The 17336-nt window shown below is 46.7% G+C and overlaps 1 protein-coding gene across 1 annotated transcript; it reads right to left on the bottom strand.

Annotated features, from left to right (window-relative positions):
* Nucleotides 1-5: 5 nt before the first annotated feature.
* On the bottom strand, nucleotides 6-15664 carry RAC1 (Rac family small GTPase 1). Its single transcript, XM_084270963.1, has 6 exons — nucleotides 15468-15664; nucleotides 8759-8830; nucleotides 7389-7506; nucleotides 3607-3669; nucleotides 2382-2541; nucleotides 6-2242 (listed from the first exon to the last, which is right to left on the bottom strand). The coding sequence occupies exons 1-6, from the start codon at nucleotides 15500-15502 to the stop codon at nucleotides 2112-2114; spliced, it is 579 nt and encodes a 192-aa protein (XP_084127089.1). The 5' UTR covers nucleotides 15503-15664; the 3' UTR covers nucleotides 6-2111.
* Between the last annotated feature and the right edge of the window lie 1672 nt (nucleotides 15665-17336).

Below are 17336 nucleotides of genomic sequence, written 5' to 3'. Positions count from 1 at the left end.
AGGTTGTTCATGCCCAACCCTTGTGTAGGTGTTGGCTTTACCCCTCAGCACTAGGCAGCTGCAGCCAAGAACACAGAACCAGTTGTACTGATTTTAAAGAAGTCAAATCCTTGTTTCTGGTGTGTAATTAATTTAACTGTTTTGGGTTGTGTGGGTTTTTTTTTTAAGGCTCAGCATCATTTCTTATTTAAAAAAGGATAGAATGATGTCTTATCCTGTGGTTGAGAATAACCTGTGGATGTTCTTGCTGTGATACATAATATGGAGACAAAATAAAATGCGCTGTCCCCCCCTCGTGCTGTTGGGGTGTGCTGGGGGTGAGGCAGAAGGGCCAGGCTTGGAACTGTGGGAAGAGCTGGGCCCAAGTGAACACAAGTGGTGAAGGCCCTGGCAGGGCTTCCTCCTCTCCTGGGCGAGGGCAACCACTCCTGCAGCAGAGCCACTCAGGCTTGCACACAGTAGTGATGCCGATTTCCCTCCCCTCCCCGTTGTCAGGAGTGAGCAGCAGTGCCGATACCACCACAAAGCTGCTGAAGAGAAGTTGCCAAGTGTTTAATTATGGGTCTTGCCCTCAGAGCATCCCTGGAAGAACCTGGGGCACCACACACACCCCCGAGACAACAGAACCCGCTCCCATAAACTTAGAGTGGTCCAAGAATGAGAACTCGAACGTGTGATTCAATGATTTATTAAGTTGTACATGCAAAACATAATGCTAATTGCATCAATGTAAAAACTTCACAATTTTGCAACTTGTATTTTTAAATTCTGCTTTAGTGGTTGAGAGGGTGTCGTTCACCGTCGGATTCCTGCCTGCTCGGGACATACAGAACATCAGCACTAATTACAGAACCTCACAGACCCAAGTTACTGGTACTCAATCTATGCTGCACGCGCACACGTAGTGACATAAAGAACACTTGTCTGCATTAGTCATGTTACACTGGTGGGACAGCTGGCAACAGTGATGTTTAGAAGGAACCTTTCCAGAGGTTTGGTTTTCTTTTTTAAAATACAAAAATTACTAAAATGCATAAAGCTGCTTCACGTGATTTTTACACCTAGTTAGACTAAAAGCTCCTCAGAAAGCACGTAACATAATGGATCAGCAATAACAGGAAAGGAAGGAGGATATGCTCGCAAAGTCTACCAAAAAAGGAAAAGAAAAAGCAAAATTTATACCAGCAGAAAACTTTTAAAATACAGGTTATATTGTTCAGTAAGAAAAAGGTTCTACAAGAAAAGCGTTTTACTACAGAGCAGTTGTGGGAATGACTGGTTGAGAGTTGTACCTCCGTGAATGCCCCGCCTGAAAGCCCAAGGAATTTCCCTGTGAACACCAACCTCTCTCTCCCTGCTCCACCTCTGGGCAGCGGCTGCCGGTTTGAGCCTGCGCTACCCTGGCAGTGTAGTGTCAGTCATCCGTACAGTGTTAAATACTGCCTGGCCCTACTCCTCATCTCCATGGCCATACCGTGCTGTCAGAAGGACTAGATACACTTCAGTAAGAACAGTTACTTAATTTGTAAATCACAGCAGCAGGAACTAGATTGCAACCAAGCCCTTACCAACGATAAAGCATTTTACACTGTGACTCGCGGGTGTCAGTCGTTGTCAGAGGTTTAGGTTCAATACACAACGCTACGCAGTGACGGTGGGTCGAGGAAACATGGAATAGTAAAACACATTGGAGTGTGGCATCTTGCTAACGATACGGTACTGTTACTGTGAAAAACTAGAAAGTGTTTTTGCATTTCCTACCAGAAATTAGAGTCATCTTCAAGAAGGATCTTTAAAAAACAGGTTAGAGCTTAGTGTCCGTAGCACAACAATGCAACTTAGTTCGGCAGATAGTTTGGCAACACTTAATTGAGCAAGAATAGGATTTTAAAAATAAGGCTTTACATAGGTTTGTCGTTTCAGGAGTTTGCTTTTAGAAGAATTAAAGGTAACTTTGAGATTTAAACAAAAGGGAACCTTGAAATTGTTGATTGGTTCAAGAATTTATGGAAGAGAGCTAATTTATAACAGGAAAACTTGGCATTGAATGTGAATGCTCCATTGTTCTAAAGACAAGCACAGGGCTTGGACTGGGAGGGGGAGGGCAACATTTACAGCAGCAGACATTTTCTCTTCCTCTTCTTTACAGGCGGGGGGCACAGAACTGCTCGAATAGCTTCATCGAACACTGTCTTGAGGCCTCGCTGCGTAAGTGCCGAGCATTCTAGGTATTTCACTGCACCTGGGGAAAGCAGAAAGGTGATTAGAAAGCAACTTTCACACCTCCAGGAGAAAAGCCAGGCACGTCTTTTACTTCAGGTGCCTCAGCTCCCAGAAACAGGATTTAGATAAGGCCAGCAATAGCCCCACTGCTGTCGTACCGATCTCTTTTGCCATGGCAAGGCCCTGTGGGTAGGTGATAGGAGTCAGCTTCTTCTCCTTCAGCTTCTCAATAGTGTCCTTATCATCCCGGAGATCGAGTTTGGTCCCCACTAAGATGATGGGGGTGTTGGGGCAGTGGTGCCGCACCTCTGGGTACCACTGCAAAGAGAAAGAGGCTTAGGTTGGGGGGGGGCAGATTTCCATGGAGGGTCTCAAACTTCAGGACTGAAAGGCTCACAGTCCCTCACAATACCCTAAGTGTCAGTCTGGGAGTGAAGGGCAGAACACAAGACCCTGTTAAGGAGTTATAAAACCTCTTTACTGAAGCCAGAAGGTGTTGGGGAATGCAGCAGGCCTGCCGGTGGCCTGGTTCTCTTCACCCAAGACACAGGCCCTATCAATATCCTCGTGTTCCCGTGAGACAGGAAAAGTTACTCATGCTGAGAGGATCTTAATCATTCTCAAAACAACGGCCTTGATGACAGGGGTACAGGCTACCCTAAACCAAGAAGCAGTTATGGGAAGGTACTTGGTTGTAACAGAACATGTTAAGAACCAGCCATAATAAGATGGTCAAACAGCTGGTGTGCAGATGCTTTTAGGCATCAAAGGTAAACTAACGATATTTGGCTATAAGATATGTTTATCAGACCTTGTTATAATCACTAACCAATCAGTGGGGTGTAAAGAGTGTATGTAACCAATTAGCAGTTTTTTAGCTTGCCACATTTGCAGTAACAAATGTATGTAACCTGTGTGGGTTCACCCAATAAATGGCTTCACCTAAAATGCCTATCAAATTGCATGTTGCCCATCACCAGTCTCCACAAACAGGTATCTCCATATACCTCAGCTCACCCTCTCTTAGGGCTGTATTTTCTCCACACACCAGAAAACGCCACTCTGCACTCCTTTAATTTCTATTAAGAGGAAAGTTCCTGCCTGTGGTGTCCCAGCACCGTGCTGACTGAACACTCTCCAGCTACCACTATCCCATCAATGTCTGGAGGAACAATGTGTCCTTGGAGTGCTTCTCCTGCCCTGAACTTCCATGACCTACAAGTTAGGGAAATGAATTTCTGCCTTTTCAAACTATGTTGCACATTGCCAGCCAAAAATAAATAAGGAAAAAAAAAAAACTATCATCCCCTACTCCCAGGCACTGCTACAAGGCGAACAGCACACAGAATGCTTGGGAATAAAACTAGAGCAGTTTGCACTTACCTTAGCACGGACATTTTCAAAGGAAGCAGGGCTCACAAGGGAGAAGCAGATTAAGAAGACATCCTACAAAACAAATGGGCAGGAGTCAGCGTGGCTGTAACACGCCATGTAAAGGTCGGTACCACTGGCACCTGTATCACAGGGTCACCTGCATCATGCTTGCTAAAGGCAAGGACAGTGCTGCAGCAGGCAGCTTTCCCAGGGAAATCCATTCCCAGGCAGTCCCAAGCAGATGCAAAAGGGCCCAACAACAGAGATTGTAGTCAAGTTTATAATCAGCTGTTGCAGTAGCCAGCAACCCAGACACTAGTACTGTCACAGCACGAGCTCCTCCCCTCAACATCACTTGTTTGCGAAAGCAAAGCACCCCACTTCAGACCCTGATGGACACAGGGCGTGAGGAAGAGTTGTCAGACTGGATTCTGAACTGGGGGGATGCTCTTGTGCACCTCGAAGTGATTTTAGCCTTGAAAGATATGTAACTCATCAAATACAGGATGCTGGAATGTGTTAATTGCTGACGCCCATTTTTTTACTACAAATACACTGTTAATACACTGCTGTACTGTACTCTTAAATTGCAAATGCACAGTATGGAATAAAAACTCCTGCAATGATCATTTATACAATTATCCAAGTTAGAAGACTCTTTTGAGAGCTGTCACTGCTACTGAACATTGGTACAAAGATTACAGGATTTATAACCAACTGGGGCTGAGCAGGGTATTAAAAACCTCAGAGGTCCCTCCCATCCCTTCCTAAGTTATGAGGAAGCAGAGGAACGGGGATGTTTTCAGGGATCTTGCACATCTCCCTTCTGCTTTTCAATTGCAGACAGAGGCAAGATTCTAAGAGCAAGCAAAAACATTTGAGAGCTAATGCTTACACTAACTGCCACACAGTACACACCTCAAAATGAGCTCCACACGACACACTGCCTACACACATCCAGAATAACCACAAAATTGATTTCCACAGTCTAACCAAAGAAGACTGTGCTCTGGCTGTATGACCCAAAACTCAGTCAGCATCTCCCAAACAAGCCCAAGGTCCCCCGGACCTACCTTGGCAGCCACACTTATTCTGGTATCAAATGTGTTAAAGAATCAGGCATTTCAGAGTGTTAGTTGATTGTGCTGCATGTCAAGGCATTTTGTTAGGTCAGCATCTGACATCTGCACTGCTAAGCACTTGCAACCCCGTTGTCCATGCATCACCCAACGAATTTCCATAGCAGCGTCCCAGGAGAGGAAAGAAACAACACGGAACAGTGTGATACTATGGCCACTACTTCTGATTTCCAATTCTGTGGGTTTGTGGTGACTGTGTTCTGCATGTTATGCAGACTCTCTCCTTTACCAACTCCAGAAATTAAAAAATAATAATAATTAAAAAAATTGGGTGTAACCATGAGAAATTATTTGAAGGTTTCAGGTGCCTTGCACACTACCAATCTTAGTAAGGAGGAGGAAAAGCTATTTATTCCCAAGAATGGTTTAGTCTTTGCAACTCATATAAAGAGATTTGGTAACAGCTCAGATCCAGGGATCAGTAGTTCCAAGAAAAGCAGTTGTTTAAAAAATAGGGGCCAATTTATCACTAGGGTAAGCAGGACAAGACGACAGGACTTGGAACTGAAGTTTATTTAAAGTTTTACATACGGCAATGGGTTGATCTGTCAGACTGGAAGATATATTCTTACCATTGGTCCCTCCAACCTAGTAACAGTAGGAGATAAAGTTACTCCCTAAAACGGATTTAAGGGAGAATGTTCTCTCAGGCAGCGATTTGTGCTCACAAATATTTACCCATGGCTCTTCCTCTTCAGAGAGACACTGCCAGCTACCTGCCCCCAGAACAGACCACCAGACTTCCCCACAAACCTGTAAACATTTGGCTGCGGTGTCAGGGGAGACTTGCAAGGGAAAACCTCTATGAAAAGCATCCTCCTAACTTCTGGGTGGGTCTCCTGAGGAAACAACCCTTTCTGTCCCAGTTTCTTCCATCCCCAAATATATTTAAACCCTGGCAGATTCCAGATACACTAAGGAGAAGGTATTGCATTCCTGGGTATTTTAATGGAAAAAACGAAAGGATGGGCAAGGAAGAAAGACAAATCAATGCCTCCCCTACAGCAAGGTTCTGTATTTGAAGTAGTTAACTCTCAAACTGCTGGGTGGCAGATAATTTCATGGGGGTTTTGTCCCTTAAGTGATGATGAAGGTACACATGGCACGAGTCTAAAATCCAAAGACTGCTTCATAAGAAGTCCAGGACTTACCACCCTGGTTCGTCTTCTGCTGTAAAACACCATCCAAAATAACTAAAAGCACTTCAAACCTTTACTTAACAGTTCCACATGCTTGTACAGAAGACATTTTTCCCCAGGGGTGTGCTGAGACTCTCCTGCAGTGTTTCATAATCCACAGCTATTTCAGCAGGCTGAAGATACACACGTTCTGTCCCTCTGTCACAGGGGAGGAACGTTACTCTCCCATACATTTCTCACACTATTAAGTGATCTTCCAACTTACTTTTTTCTACCTTGGGACACTTTTTTGAAAATATTTTTACAACCTAAGCAAAGCTTTTGTTCTCCTAACTATCCTATAAATATCTAAAGATTAGTGAAACACAGCTTTCCATTCTCCCTCCCTAGAAAAGGCAGATACTCCCGGCTTTTCTACTAGAGATGCCTACAACTGCCAGTCTGTATCCGTCTTGGTTATTGTAACTGATGGGAAGCCCAACTGTGAGAGTTAGTGAGCAGGGAATTGAGGGAAACTGTGAATTAAGACAGTTTACAACAAGAAGCACCAGCGTTCCTTAAGGAAGATACACAGCATTCAAGAGAACAGTTATGCTGTAGAGTAACTGGAACAATTTTGCATTTTAAGTTATTAGCATTGAATGTATTTGACAGTTAACAACAGTAATCAACACCAAACCCACCTGCAAATTACAACCTTTTGTTACTTAAGGCACAAGCTCCAGCAGATCAAAGCAACTGCTCTGAAGAGACCAGGGAGCTGGTCTCCACTGAGGTGACCCGGAGCTGCCATCGTGCTGCAAAGAGCAGATTACTCCAGCATTCTCCTTCTCCAAGGAAGGACACAGCATGGGGACAGGACTTAACCAGTTGGAAGCACAGAAGACAAGCACGTTCGTGCTGATGTTGTAGCACAAACTACCATAAGTAATAAAATAGCCACGGGTTTAAGTGTGCTGGAAAGCTCTGACCCAGGCTCTGTCAGTACTGAGAGTATCTTCATTCAGCACCACCTCTTTCACAGTGGGAGCATCTTCAGGAGACTGAACAATATCAAGTGCTTAGCAGTGACAGTGTCAGGTTGCAGCCAAACATCATGCCAGAAACAAAACAAACCCTGCTTTTGGCAGGCAGGCCAATGACAGGCTGATGGGGCTCTGTACAGAGAGGTTCTTTTGGTTTGTTTGGGGGAGGGGAAGAAGGGGGGGTTGGGTTTTCTTCTTGGTTTAAATCAAGCATTCTACTTTATTCCCAGGCTGTGGCTACACAAGGCCAACATGTATCAGCACAGATACACACACATGCAAGTTTTAACATCTGCACAACTGTACATGCATCAAAGGTTGTAACACTACAGCTATGTAGGGTGAAGGAAAGTAGCTTCCAACAAGTCACTGTTCCTAATAAACACAATTCCAGATGTGACAGTGTTGTCTACACGTTCAAAAAGAAAACACCTTTATGTTAGGCAAAGCTGTACCAATGATTTCTAATTTGACAGTGTGGTTCTTACTGTTTGCGGGTAGGAGAGCGGACGTAGTCTGTCGTAGTCCTCTTGACCAGCTGTATCCCACAACCCCAGGTTGACTGGTTTTCCATCAACCATTACATTGGCAGAGTAGTTGTCGAAACTAAAAAACAGAGTTAGCTGCATCAGCTCCCAGTGAAATAGGGCACCCAAGGACTTTCCTACAGAGTCCCAACTAGGAACACTACACTAACATCTTTATTGCATTCTGCTGCTCCCCAGAAACAGTACAGTTGTTCCTTAAATAGAATTGAAGGGGGCAAAAAATGCACAACAGACTCAGTCCAGGTTGAGAAGTCATCTTTTCACTGCTCTTCTGAAGGACATGTTAATCTCAGTAAGCACAGGAAAGCAAGTGATGTGCTTAGGCAGCACTTTTCAGTCTTACTGGGACATTCAGCGAGTTAATCTGTCTCCCTTTGCGAGATTTCGAACATAAGATACACAAGCAATGACCAAGGAAGCCTTAATGGAACAGTAAGGAAAAAACCCTTTATTAATCCTGCTAATCTAAAACCCCTCCAATGAAATATCCAAGTCTCATCACTACTGCAGGGGCAAAGGTTTTAGTGCCTTGTTAAGGCTAAAGTACATTCACTGGGAACAGTGGCATACTGTAAGGCAAAAGTCTGAATTTAAGACCAAAAAGAGGAAATGGGAGTAAAGACAGGAAGGTCTAGGAATGGTAACTAACATCATCTGTAAATCACATCAGGAGGTATTTTGTTATCTGGAAACTTCATCAATACTGAACAGATAAGATAGGCAGATAATCACAGACACGTCCCATAAGGGCAAGGCAGCTGCTCGTGCATAGCACACCTCCCTCAACAGGCCTCAGAAAGGGAACTACCCTGACAGGGATACTGACAAATCCTTACATGCAAGAAAATGGGAAGCACCAAAATAAATGAATCCCCAGAATCCCGCCTGAGGAACCACAGAGCTGTGGCTGGCCTAGCACAGGGCTGGCTGGAAGGAACAAGAGAACAACCCCCACCAAAACAGCATCCAGTCCTGTAAACCAGCTACTTCTGATGTTTACAAGCTGGTCAGCCTTAGGACTGCTTATTATGAATCATATTAAAGATAGAAATAATACTTTAATTTGAAAGAGAGCAGCACCTGATGTTAGTGCACATTAGTCCCTAATAAGCTATGCTGAGTGAGCAGAGGCACTGATGGATGGAGCATGAACAAGCGCAGGTACGACTGCGCTAAGCCCCACGTGCTTCTCCTTACACACAACTCAAACACTTCAGATGAAGCTGCAAACCACTCCAGGAAGGAATCTGGGACTGAGTATGCACACAGGAGTCAACATAAATGAGTTCTGAGGATTTATAAGTACTTACACAGTGGGTATATATTCTCCAGGAAACGCATTGGTTGTGTAACTGATGAGTAGGCATGTTTTACCTACAGCACTGTGAAAAGAGAAAGTTCACATGTAAAAAACTGTTCACCTTGAATAAAGAGAAATAACAGTCCTTTTAGGGAAAAACACTGAGAACACCCAACCATCTAAGAACAACTGAGTGCCAGTAGCCAATGCTGGGCAGGGAAGCCGGCGGACTGCAGCCTAAAGACTGCAATGAACACACCCCTAATGTAAACATCCATTTTCTTAAGTGGTAAATTACCAAATTGTGTTCATTTTGAGACAAAAACAACCCACAAGCATTAACAAGACTACTAACATCTGCTAGTCACCTGACCAAACACTCATCAGGATTGCCTTATTCCAAGTCCTTGGAATATAAAAAGCCCCTGGAAAGCATTGCCAGGTACTCTTCCCACTAAACCAGAACTCCTTCCCAGAAAATGGTATGCTTCCATGTAAAGTCTGAAAATCCTTGAACAGTGTAATTTGTCAACACTTGGTTACTTTCAAGTATTTAAGGAAAAAACCCAACACAATTATAATCCTCACAATATTTACTGTTATTGCAAAATGACTCCCAGCATGCATTCAGCAGTGATTCAGACATCTCATGAACTGATTTACAGATAAATTGTGCTCCAATATTACATGTCAGACACCCCCCCAATCTAATTGTGAACAGCCTTAAACAGGGGCAGGACAAGGTTCTGTTCCCAGGTTTCCTTCCAAATTCTGGCAACCAGCTCCTTCCCTCTCTTTCCCTCCTCCCCACATCTTATCTAGAGTCAAACATTTGATTAATTACACCATTGAATTTTTGTTACAATTTCAACTAAAGGGTTGGAAAGCTTTAAATTGGGCCCTATTTCTTTTTTAAAATAGACTCTGCAGAGAGTGTTTCCAATGCTGCAGACTGGTTCCCATTCTGGCTCCTCACTTTTAGTGCATAACTCTTTTATGATGTTCCAGAGGTAGGTGTGCAACCAGTTCCTCAAAGCCATAATGCCCAGACAGCCTTACAGTCTTTCCAATCACTTCTCCAGCACAAAACTTCCATGCAATGAAAACCAAGTTGTCTTACAGAAGTTTTATCAGCACAATGACTTGCTCAAAGCCAATCTGCAGCAACTTTGAAACCTTGCTGTACACACATGTATAGTCTTGGCCTGTGGTTTGACTCGTGAGCCTCCTGAGCCAGATCTTTCACAAGCCAAAGGAACTCACTGAAGTTTTAGTCTAGAACTACAGTTAATATTTTAAAAAAAAAAACCAAAACCAAAAACCTGAAAGACCAAACCACAAACCCAACCCGAGAACCAAATGCTACTGCTAAAAATACCCTATATCCTTTAACTTTTGCAGAAGAAAAGAACCTCGAAACAACTCTCAGAAACAACCTTCAGTGCAGGGCTTCCTGACTCCCCAGCCACACGCAGCTCGAGGCACTTGCATCTGGATTTTATGCTGCATCTTTTAAACCACTGCATTTCTTCTCTTGATTGGAAAGCACATGGGCTGTCTCCCCACTTAACAGAGGCCATATTCAAAATGTTACTTTGGATGCTTTAACGCTCAGCACTGACCAAACAGCCTTACCCAGTGACTCACTGTTTAAGGCAGGTTAAGTAGATGTGAGCTTTGTTGCAACCAGAAGCTCCAGTGTACAACCCATAACACTCTCTCCATTACACTAAGTGGCTCCATGCTGCTGTAGCACAAGAAGTTTTGTGACAGCAGCACCTGGCACTACCTCAAACACCTGAGCTTTGGCAGAGTTGCTTCAGTGTTCAAAACTACTGAGGATTTTATCCTACATGCCCATTTTTTAACCTAGCACAACACCCCATGTGCTACGACTCTCCAGTCACATCATGCTGTTTCCCACACTGCTTTTCACACCTGCTTCTAAGGAAACAAGACTCCTTGCCCCATCTGAAGGTTGGGTGGGGTGGGTTGGGGTTTTTTCCAGCACACACTCTCTTACCAATCTACAACAACAAAGGCGACATTTAATTCTATTCTTCATAGGCACAATCTCTGAACATCTTCCTGTAGCAACAGGCTCGAGATACACCCAAAAGTAGGAAAGGGATTTACCACTCAGAAGCTTCTGTGGGAGAGAATCAGGGAGCAGTATGACAACACCACTAAGCTAATTTAACAGCTGTCAAAAGGAGAGATTCCATCTTATCTCTTGCCCTGGCACTCACTCTGTAATGAGCCAGAACGAGGAGCCAAGGAAAGCTCTTGGTTCTGCCTCACCCATAAGGGCCACTTGCTATTTCAGCTCCCCAAGCCATCAGGCAGATCAGTCTGCAGGGTGCTCATACGGTGATCACACAGGTCCAGTTTATAAAGGAGAAACAGGCAAACCTTCAAAGTATTGAGAGGAGCAAAAGCCAGATTCCTTGGGGAACTTCTTGGGGTGCAGACACCATGTGTTCGCACGCTTCTAGAACCTGTTTGGTCTGATGCTTCCTTTTCCAGGAAGTTCACAACAGGTAATTTAAGCTTCTAACAAATTAGTATTAAACTCAACAATTTCAGTGGCCACCAAGAACTTGTCTCTGCACCCAAGCTCCTCTGCTCACTCTGCACTGAAACTGGTGAGTCTGCTCTGGCTAACCAGCCCAGCGCAGGGAGGAGGTGGGGAGAGCTTCCATTCCAGGCTTCCAAGTGCCTGCAGTGTGTTTCTGCACCACCAGAGTCATTGAAACACGAAAAAACATGTTCCACAGCCCTGTCTCAGGCTTGCTCCATCCAGGTTTCCTGCTTTCCTCGCCTTTTGGCTCACTGCCCTATGAATCAGGTCTTTATGGTCCCCAGTTTTAAAAATAAACACTAATGTGCACTTTATTTATAAAGTACAACCTCTAAGTACTTTATCCATTATTCTTTCTTTTTTCTTTTCGACTTCTAACTTCTGTATTAAAGCAAGTCCCCTAAAGAGAATTCCGACTGCTTGGCAAAATATAAATCCTTGCACATAAAGGCTGAGACTAAGAAACTAAAATAACACCAAACCAAGATTAGTCATAACAAGATTTCTAGCAACTACTTAATCATAGCTCTGTCCACCCACTATTACATAAATGAAACTACTAACATTTGACTGCAATTAAAAGCACGGCCTACAGAAATCCTGCTTTTTAACCACTTAACAATAAGTGGATATGTGCAAAGACAGCACCGAGTCCCTTACTGCTTCCAGGTGCCATCCAGGAATCAATGGATTTAAATAACCACGCACTTATTAATTCCTGAAAGCCAACCACGTCCTCTCCTTCCTGTCTTACTCGCACTGACAAGTTGTGTGATGTTTCCACACCGTGCTGGGGCTGCTGGGAGCCACGTCAGGCCGCACGCGCTGACAAACCCATTGGGAGGCCTTGCACTGGCCTTTCTTTCGCTCCAAAGGCACTGGAGCTGCACAGATGGTTGAGGGTCTCCTGCTTTCCTACAGCTAAAAACTAACTGTGAGAATTTAGTTCCCATTTGCAGGCATGATAACAGAGGCCAGCAGAAGTACTGGCTGGTTTGGTTCCAGAAACACTGATATCTTCAAACAGGTGGCAGCCCTCGCAAAAAGCTTTCATTGTACCATTTCTTGCTCCCTCTGATCCACATGAAGGACCTCCCTGGCAGACGTGAAGCACAACAGCCCAGGGCTTCACTCAAACACGAAACAGCAGCTGAGATTCCTCTAGTACCATCCTCAGATCTAAAGTTCAGTATTTTCACTGTAGCCAGTTTAGTCACAGAAATCTCCGGCAGATAAGCTGTTTTACTCACCATGACACACCCTCTCCCAAATACTCTGTTCAGCACCTACAATACTTCCACATATTTTAAACTTTAAGTTCAGCACAAGTTACTACATTCCAAGTCACTTTGCTCCCTACAGGTCCCACTGGAGAGATCCAAGGTGTGCAGTATCTTACAACCATTGCATTACACTCAGTAAGAAGCCAGTTACACCCCCCTTCTCAACAAGCTATCAAATCCAGTGTGGTTTCAGCAGACAAAGTCTCTAATTAAGCAGAATTCTGAACAGGGCCTCTTAATTTACTACTGTTCTGAACAGTATTTCTACAGTTTAAGAATGCCTACAGAAGAACATCAAGTTGGACCATTCCTGCAGTGTCTAAGCCATCGTTTCTCTCAAACACAGAGCTTCCCCTAACGCCACCCGACATCACTGGAGATTTCATACCACTTAACAGCTGCCTTTTCAGCATGAAAACAAAAGCTGCTAAAAATAACCAACACCAATGCTTTTCCTCAAGTGTCAATCAACAGCCATTCTTGCAGTTATTCAAGTGGAGGGCTCTTCATCTGTCCTGCACGTTCCTCCTGCTCTGTATCATCAAGTTGTCAAAGCAACAGTTGTTGTTTATTAAAAAAACCCTAATCCTCACAGTGAAGGAAAATAAAAGGGGAGGGGAAATACGATGGCATGTACTAGTTGTGCTGTGTTTTTCTTGACAAATTAGCTGTCCAAACAGAGCCTAGTCAAAGCTTTAAGAACAAATGTGAGTCAGGTATGAGGAATAGCCTATTCATTTACACACTAAGAAAAAAAATAAGCTGACTTATTCCTGGAGATTTGTTTTGCTCCCAGTAGATCTTTGCAGGGGTTACATAAAACAATAGCCAAGTTTTATATTACACAAGCAAATCTTTAACTTATATTGCTTTATAAAAACATGAGGCTTTACCCTTACCTCAGCCAAGCTTCCTAGCACACCTATATTGCCTGAACCTTTGAAGCAGCAGCATGGAGAAATCACAGGAGCTCATTCTTTTTAAAACACCAAGAGGAGAAGGATGCAAAGCCACCAAAACCGAGCAATGGCAGCTGAAGGGATTTGTTTCTAGCTAAGGAGGAAGGAAAACAAGCTACTGCATCTTGTTCACATGTAAGTACAAAACTGCGGTAGAGTTACACCACTTTCGTTGTCCACATAGAGAGCAACACTCAGAAGCTGCCTGGTCTACAAAGCAAATAAGGAAAAGGAAGTCTAATGGAATGAATTACTGAACAGTGTATGCAGCTCGTGCTGAGCTCAGGTCCAGTGGAGGAAGCAGGCTGAAATTATCTCTCCAACCAAACATGATGCATCTTTATGGCAGACACAGACAACACAGTTCAGCTGAATTTAAAAAAACGGCTATAAACTCGTATTTGTTGGTTTCACAATCAATATTAACAGTCCATAGTTATCCAAAGAATTACTTCTAATTAGTAGGAAAAGTCTCCCTTTGTTATGATGCCACTTTTATGTTCGAACTGCTCAAAATCTTACACAGCGAGTCAAAAGAAACTTGTTACACAGAGTAAGCTTATCTTTAAGCCCTACTTATCTGCCTTTTTAAGAATTCTACATCTTAAAAATAAATTTTAAAACCCCCACCACACAAATAACTTGAAAATTAAGCTACCACGTGATACTACAGACAGTGGCAAGACCATGCAGCTCCACTTCGCTTCCCTGTCATCAAGAGGAGTTATCCATGATACCAATTATGCTCAGCCTACACTGGGATTTTTGTTTCTCCTAAGGGGAAAAAAGCCCTCTCGAGCTGTATAAGACAAGTCTTGTTTTCCAGCTGGCCTGTGATGCTCCCCTGAGCTCTGACATCCAGTAAAAGAAAGAATGCCTCCGAGTCGGTGGGAAGAGCCTCATGGAGAGCTCGCTGCTTTCAAGCGGCGAAGGCACAAACTCTTTCCCCACCACAGTTCCAGCATTCCTGAATTGAAACCCAACAGCCCAGCTCAGGGAGTTAATTCTGAACAGCGGCCTCGAGTTGTTCCACCCACAACTAACACCATATTAGAATGCTGTAGGGGTACCAGTTCCTTACTGGCAAGGCCTTCTTTAAGGATTTGTATTTTAAGTGGTTGGTCAGCCTCCTTCAGACGGGAGGTTACACGGCCAGACACATGCATGCGGAGGGAGTCTCTGCTCACAGGCATCTTCGAGCCGCTCGCAGCTCAGCACGTCTGGCTTAGCTTTACTGTGAGAACCCGATGTCAGACCTCAAGCCATCCACAGTAACAACCGCGCCGCTTTCACAAGGGGCATTTTAAACCTCTATTGAATTCCTCGGCAGGTAAAAGCACCGTGTTTTTCCCTCAGTACACTTCGGCGTGCCGAGCGACTGGCAGCAATGCCAAGAACCCCACAGAGCGCCTGGAGAAGCGGCCTGGCGCACGCCCTCCCCTACCCGGGCAGCGAGCGACCCCCGGAGCGCCTTCCCGCGCGGGGCTCGGCTCGGAAGGAAGGCAGCACCGGAGAGCCCCACCGCCGAGGAACAGCCCGCAGGAACCTCGCTCCCCGCTCCCGAGGCGGCCACCATTTGCTCGCAGCAGCCACCGCCTTGCCCCACGCTTGCCTCCCCTCCCCCGCCGCCGCCAGGAAGCCGCGGCCGCCACCCACCCACCCGCCCGCCCCGCCGCCTCGGCGGGGACGCCCCCGGGCCCGGCGAAGCCCCATATCCCGCAGCGGCCGCAGGGCCGCGCCCGGGCGGCGACGGCGCCCGCAACTCGCGACGGGGCCCGTGAGGCCCGCGCTGTTCCCCCGCCCCGCGGGCGGACACCCTTCCCTCTCCCCCCCGCCCCGGGGAGCCGGCGGAGCTCCCTGCAGCGAGGGCCCGGCCGCGGGGTTCCTCAGACTTACCCGTCACCCACCACCACACACTTGATGGCCTGCATCGGGGCTGCGCCGCGGCGGCGGGTCCTGCTGCTGAGCGGGGTGGGGAGGGCCGCGCAAGAAGGGAGCCGGCGGCGCTCTCCGCACCGGGTCGCGGCCGCCTCCGCCCTGTGCCTGGGAGCGGGGACGAGGCTGCAGCCACCACCCAAGGCGGAGAGGAGGAGGAGGACTGCGGGGAACAGGAAAGGGCCCGCTCACATCCGGCCGGGCTGCGCCTGGCCCCGCGGCCCCGCCTTCGAGCCCGCTCGGAAGCAGCCCGCCCTCGCGGGGAGCCGCTTCGGCTCTGCCGCTTCGGGGCTCTTCGGCCGGGCGGCGCGCGGCACCGAACGGGTTTCGGGCCGCTTCGGCAGCGCTCGGCTTTCTCCGTCGCGGCGGGATGGCTTCGGGTGCGCTCGGCCTCGCTCACTTCGGAGCAGGAGCGGCCGCCATGCTTGTGCTACTAACCCAGTCAGGGGAGGGGGCCCGCCCTCCTGCTGCTCTCTCCCGCTCCCCCCGCCTCGGGATCGGGGAAGCCTTCAGGGTGATCCTTGTTTTTTCCCCTTGATCAGTCAGGTCCCGATTGAAGCGCGATGCCGTGCGTTGGCGCTGCTGAGACAGGCAAGGGGCCTGGCAGTGGTATGCGGGCCGCAGAGAGCAGCTCCCCTGCGGGGAGGCCGCGCTGCTCTCTCCAGCCAGCACCAGTCCTGGATGCGAGTCAGGCCATCATCCCACACCAGCCCTGTCCACCGCCTCTTTGGTGACACAGCGACCCGGTAGCAAGCTGTCCCGTCCCGACGAGGCCCTGCCAAACAAAGAGCTGTCTTCGGACACCACTTGGGATCCTGTCTTTGACTCCTGACAGCCTTAGCACAGCCCTGGCAGCCATCCGCTACCACGACATCACACACACAGCAACCCCATTTTGTGCATCTCATGAGGCATGTTAATTGAGAAGCACTGTTTGCCCTGTAGATTGATTGAGCAGATGTAACGCAAGTCACCAGGCAGCGCACAACCTTCCCGATGTGCTGCTAAGGGTAGGTGCCCGTTTTCCCCAGGCAACCTCTGCAGTGCACACCTAGAACATGTCCCTTCTGCCACAGGTCCCTGGGCCCCTTTCATCCTCAAGTAAACCAGTTGTTTTTTGGCACTGCTGAAGTAAAATTCAAGTGGAGCAGGTCTGATGACCCTGGGAATCTTTCAATTTCTACAGTTGGCTCTTGCCATAATTCTACTTGGCAGAGAAGCTTCTGGCTGGACTGATGCACACAACTGCTACTCCCTTAGCCTCGCCGTCCATTCCTCACAGTACGGGGAAAGGGCTCATGCACATGCTGCTTCTGCAAAGGGATGATGACTGCACTGAAGCCTGTGCAGTGCACCACCATGGGTTTTCCAGTGATTGGATCTTCCTATTAATTCTGGAACATTTCTAAATTATTTTGATACTGCACAAAGCAACTTCATCAGTGGCCAGAGCCATGGTACTTACTCTCTTCCACTTTTCTTTTGCTGAGCAAAGATACTTCCCACATGAGTGAGGAGGACATCAGAACTGTTGCTGTGAAGGCTATTTTTGTGACACTTGTATGTCCATGTTCCCTCATACAGATGGAAGCTGAAATGACTTGTCACTGGAGCTCGATACCCTGAGAGCCAAGGCTCTGCTGCTGCCAATGACCTGGCAACTGTTCTCTACCCAGCAGCCGGGAGCTGCGGAAGAGAGGTGTGGGCTGTATCGCAGTGCTCCTGCTGTTCTTGGCTGCTACAAGAGGTTTTGGGACCGCTGACATACCGCACAGAAATAGAGCAGGCATGAAGATGATCTAATTTATGTCATGGTCCTGAGGACGCCCA

This window comes from Gallinula chloropus, assembly GCF_964237585.1.
Source record: "Gallinula chloropus genome assembly, chromosome: 15".
Classification (NCBI taxonomy): Eukaryota; Metazoa; Chordata; class Aves; order Gruiformes; family Rallidae; genus Gallinula; species Gallinula chloropus.
This window is presented reverse-complemented; position numbering and strand designations above follow the sequence as displayed.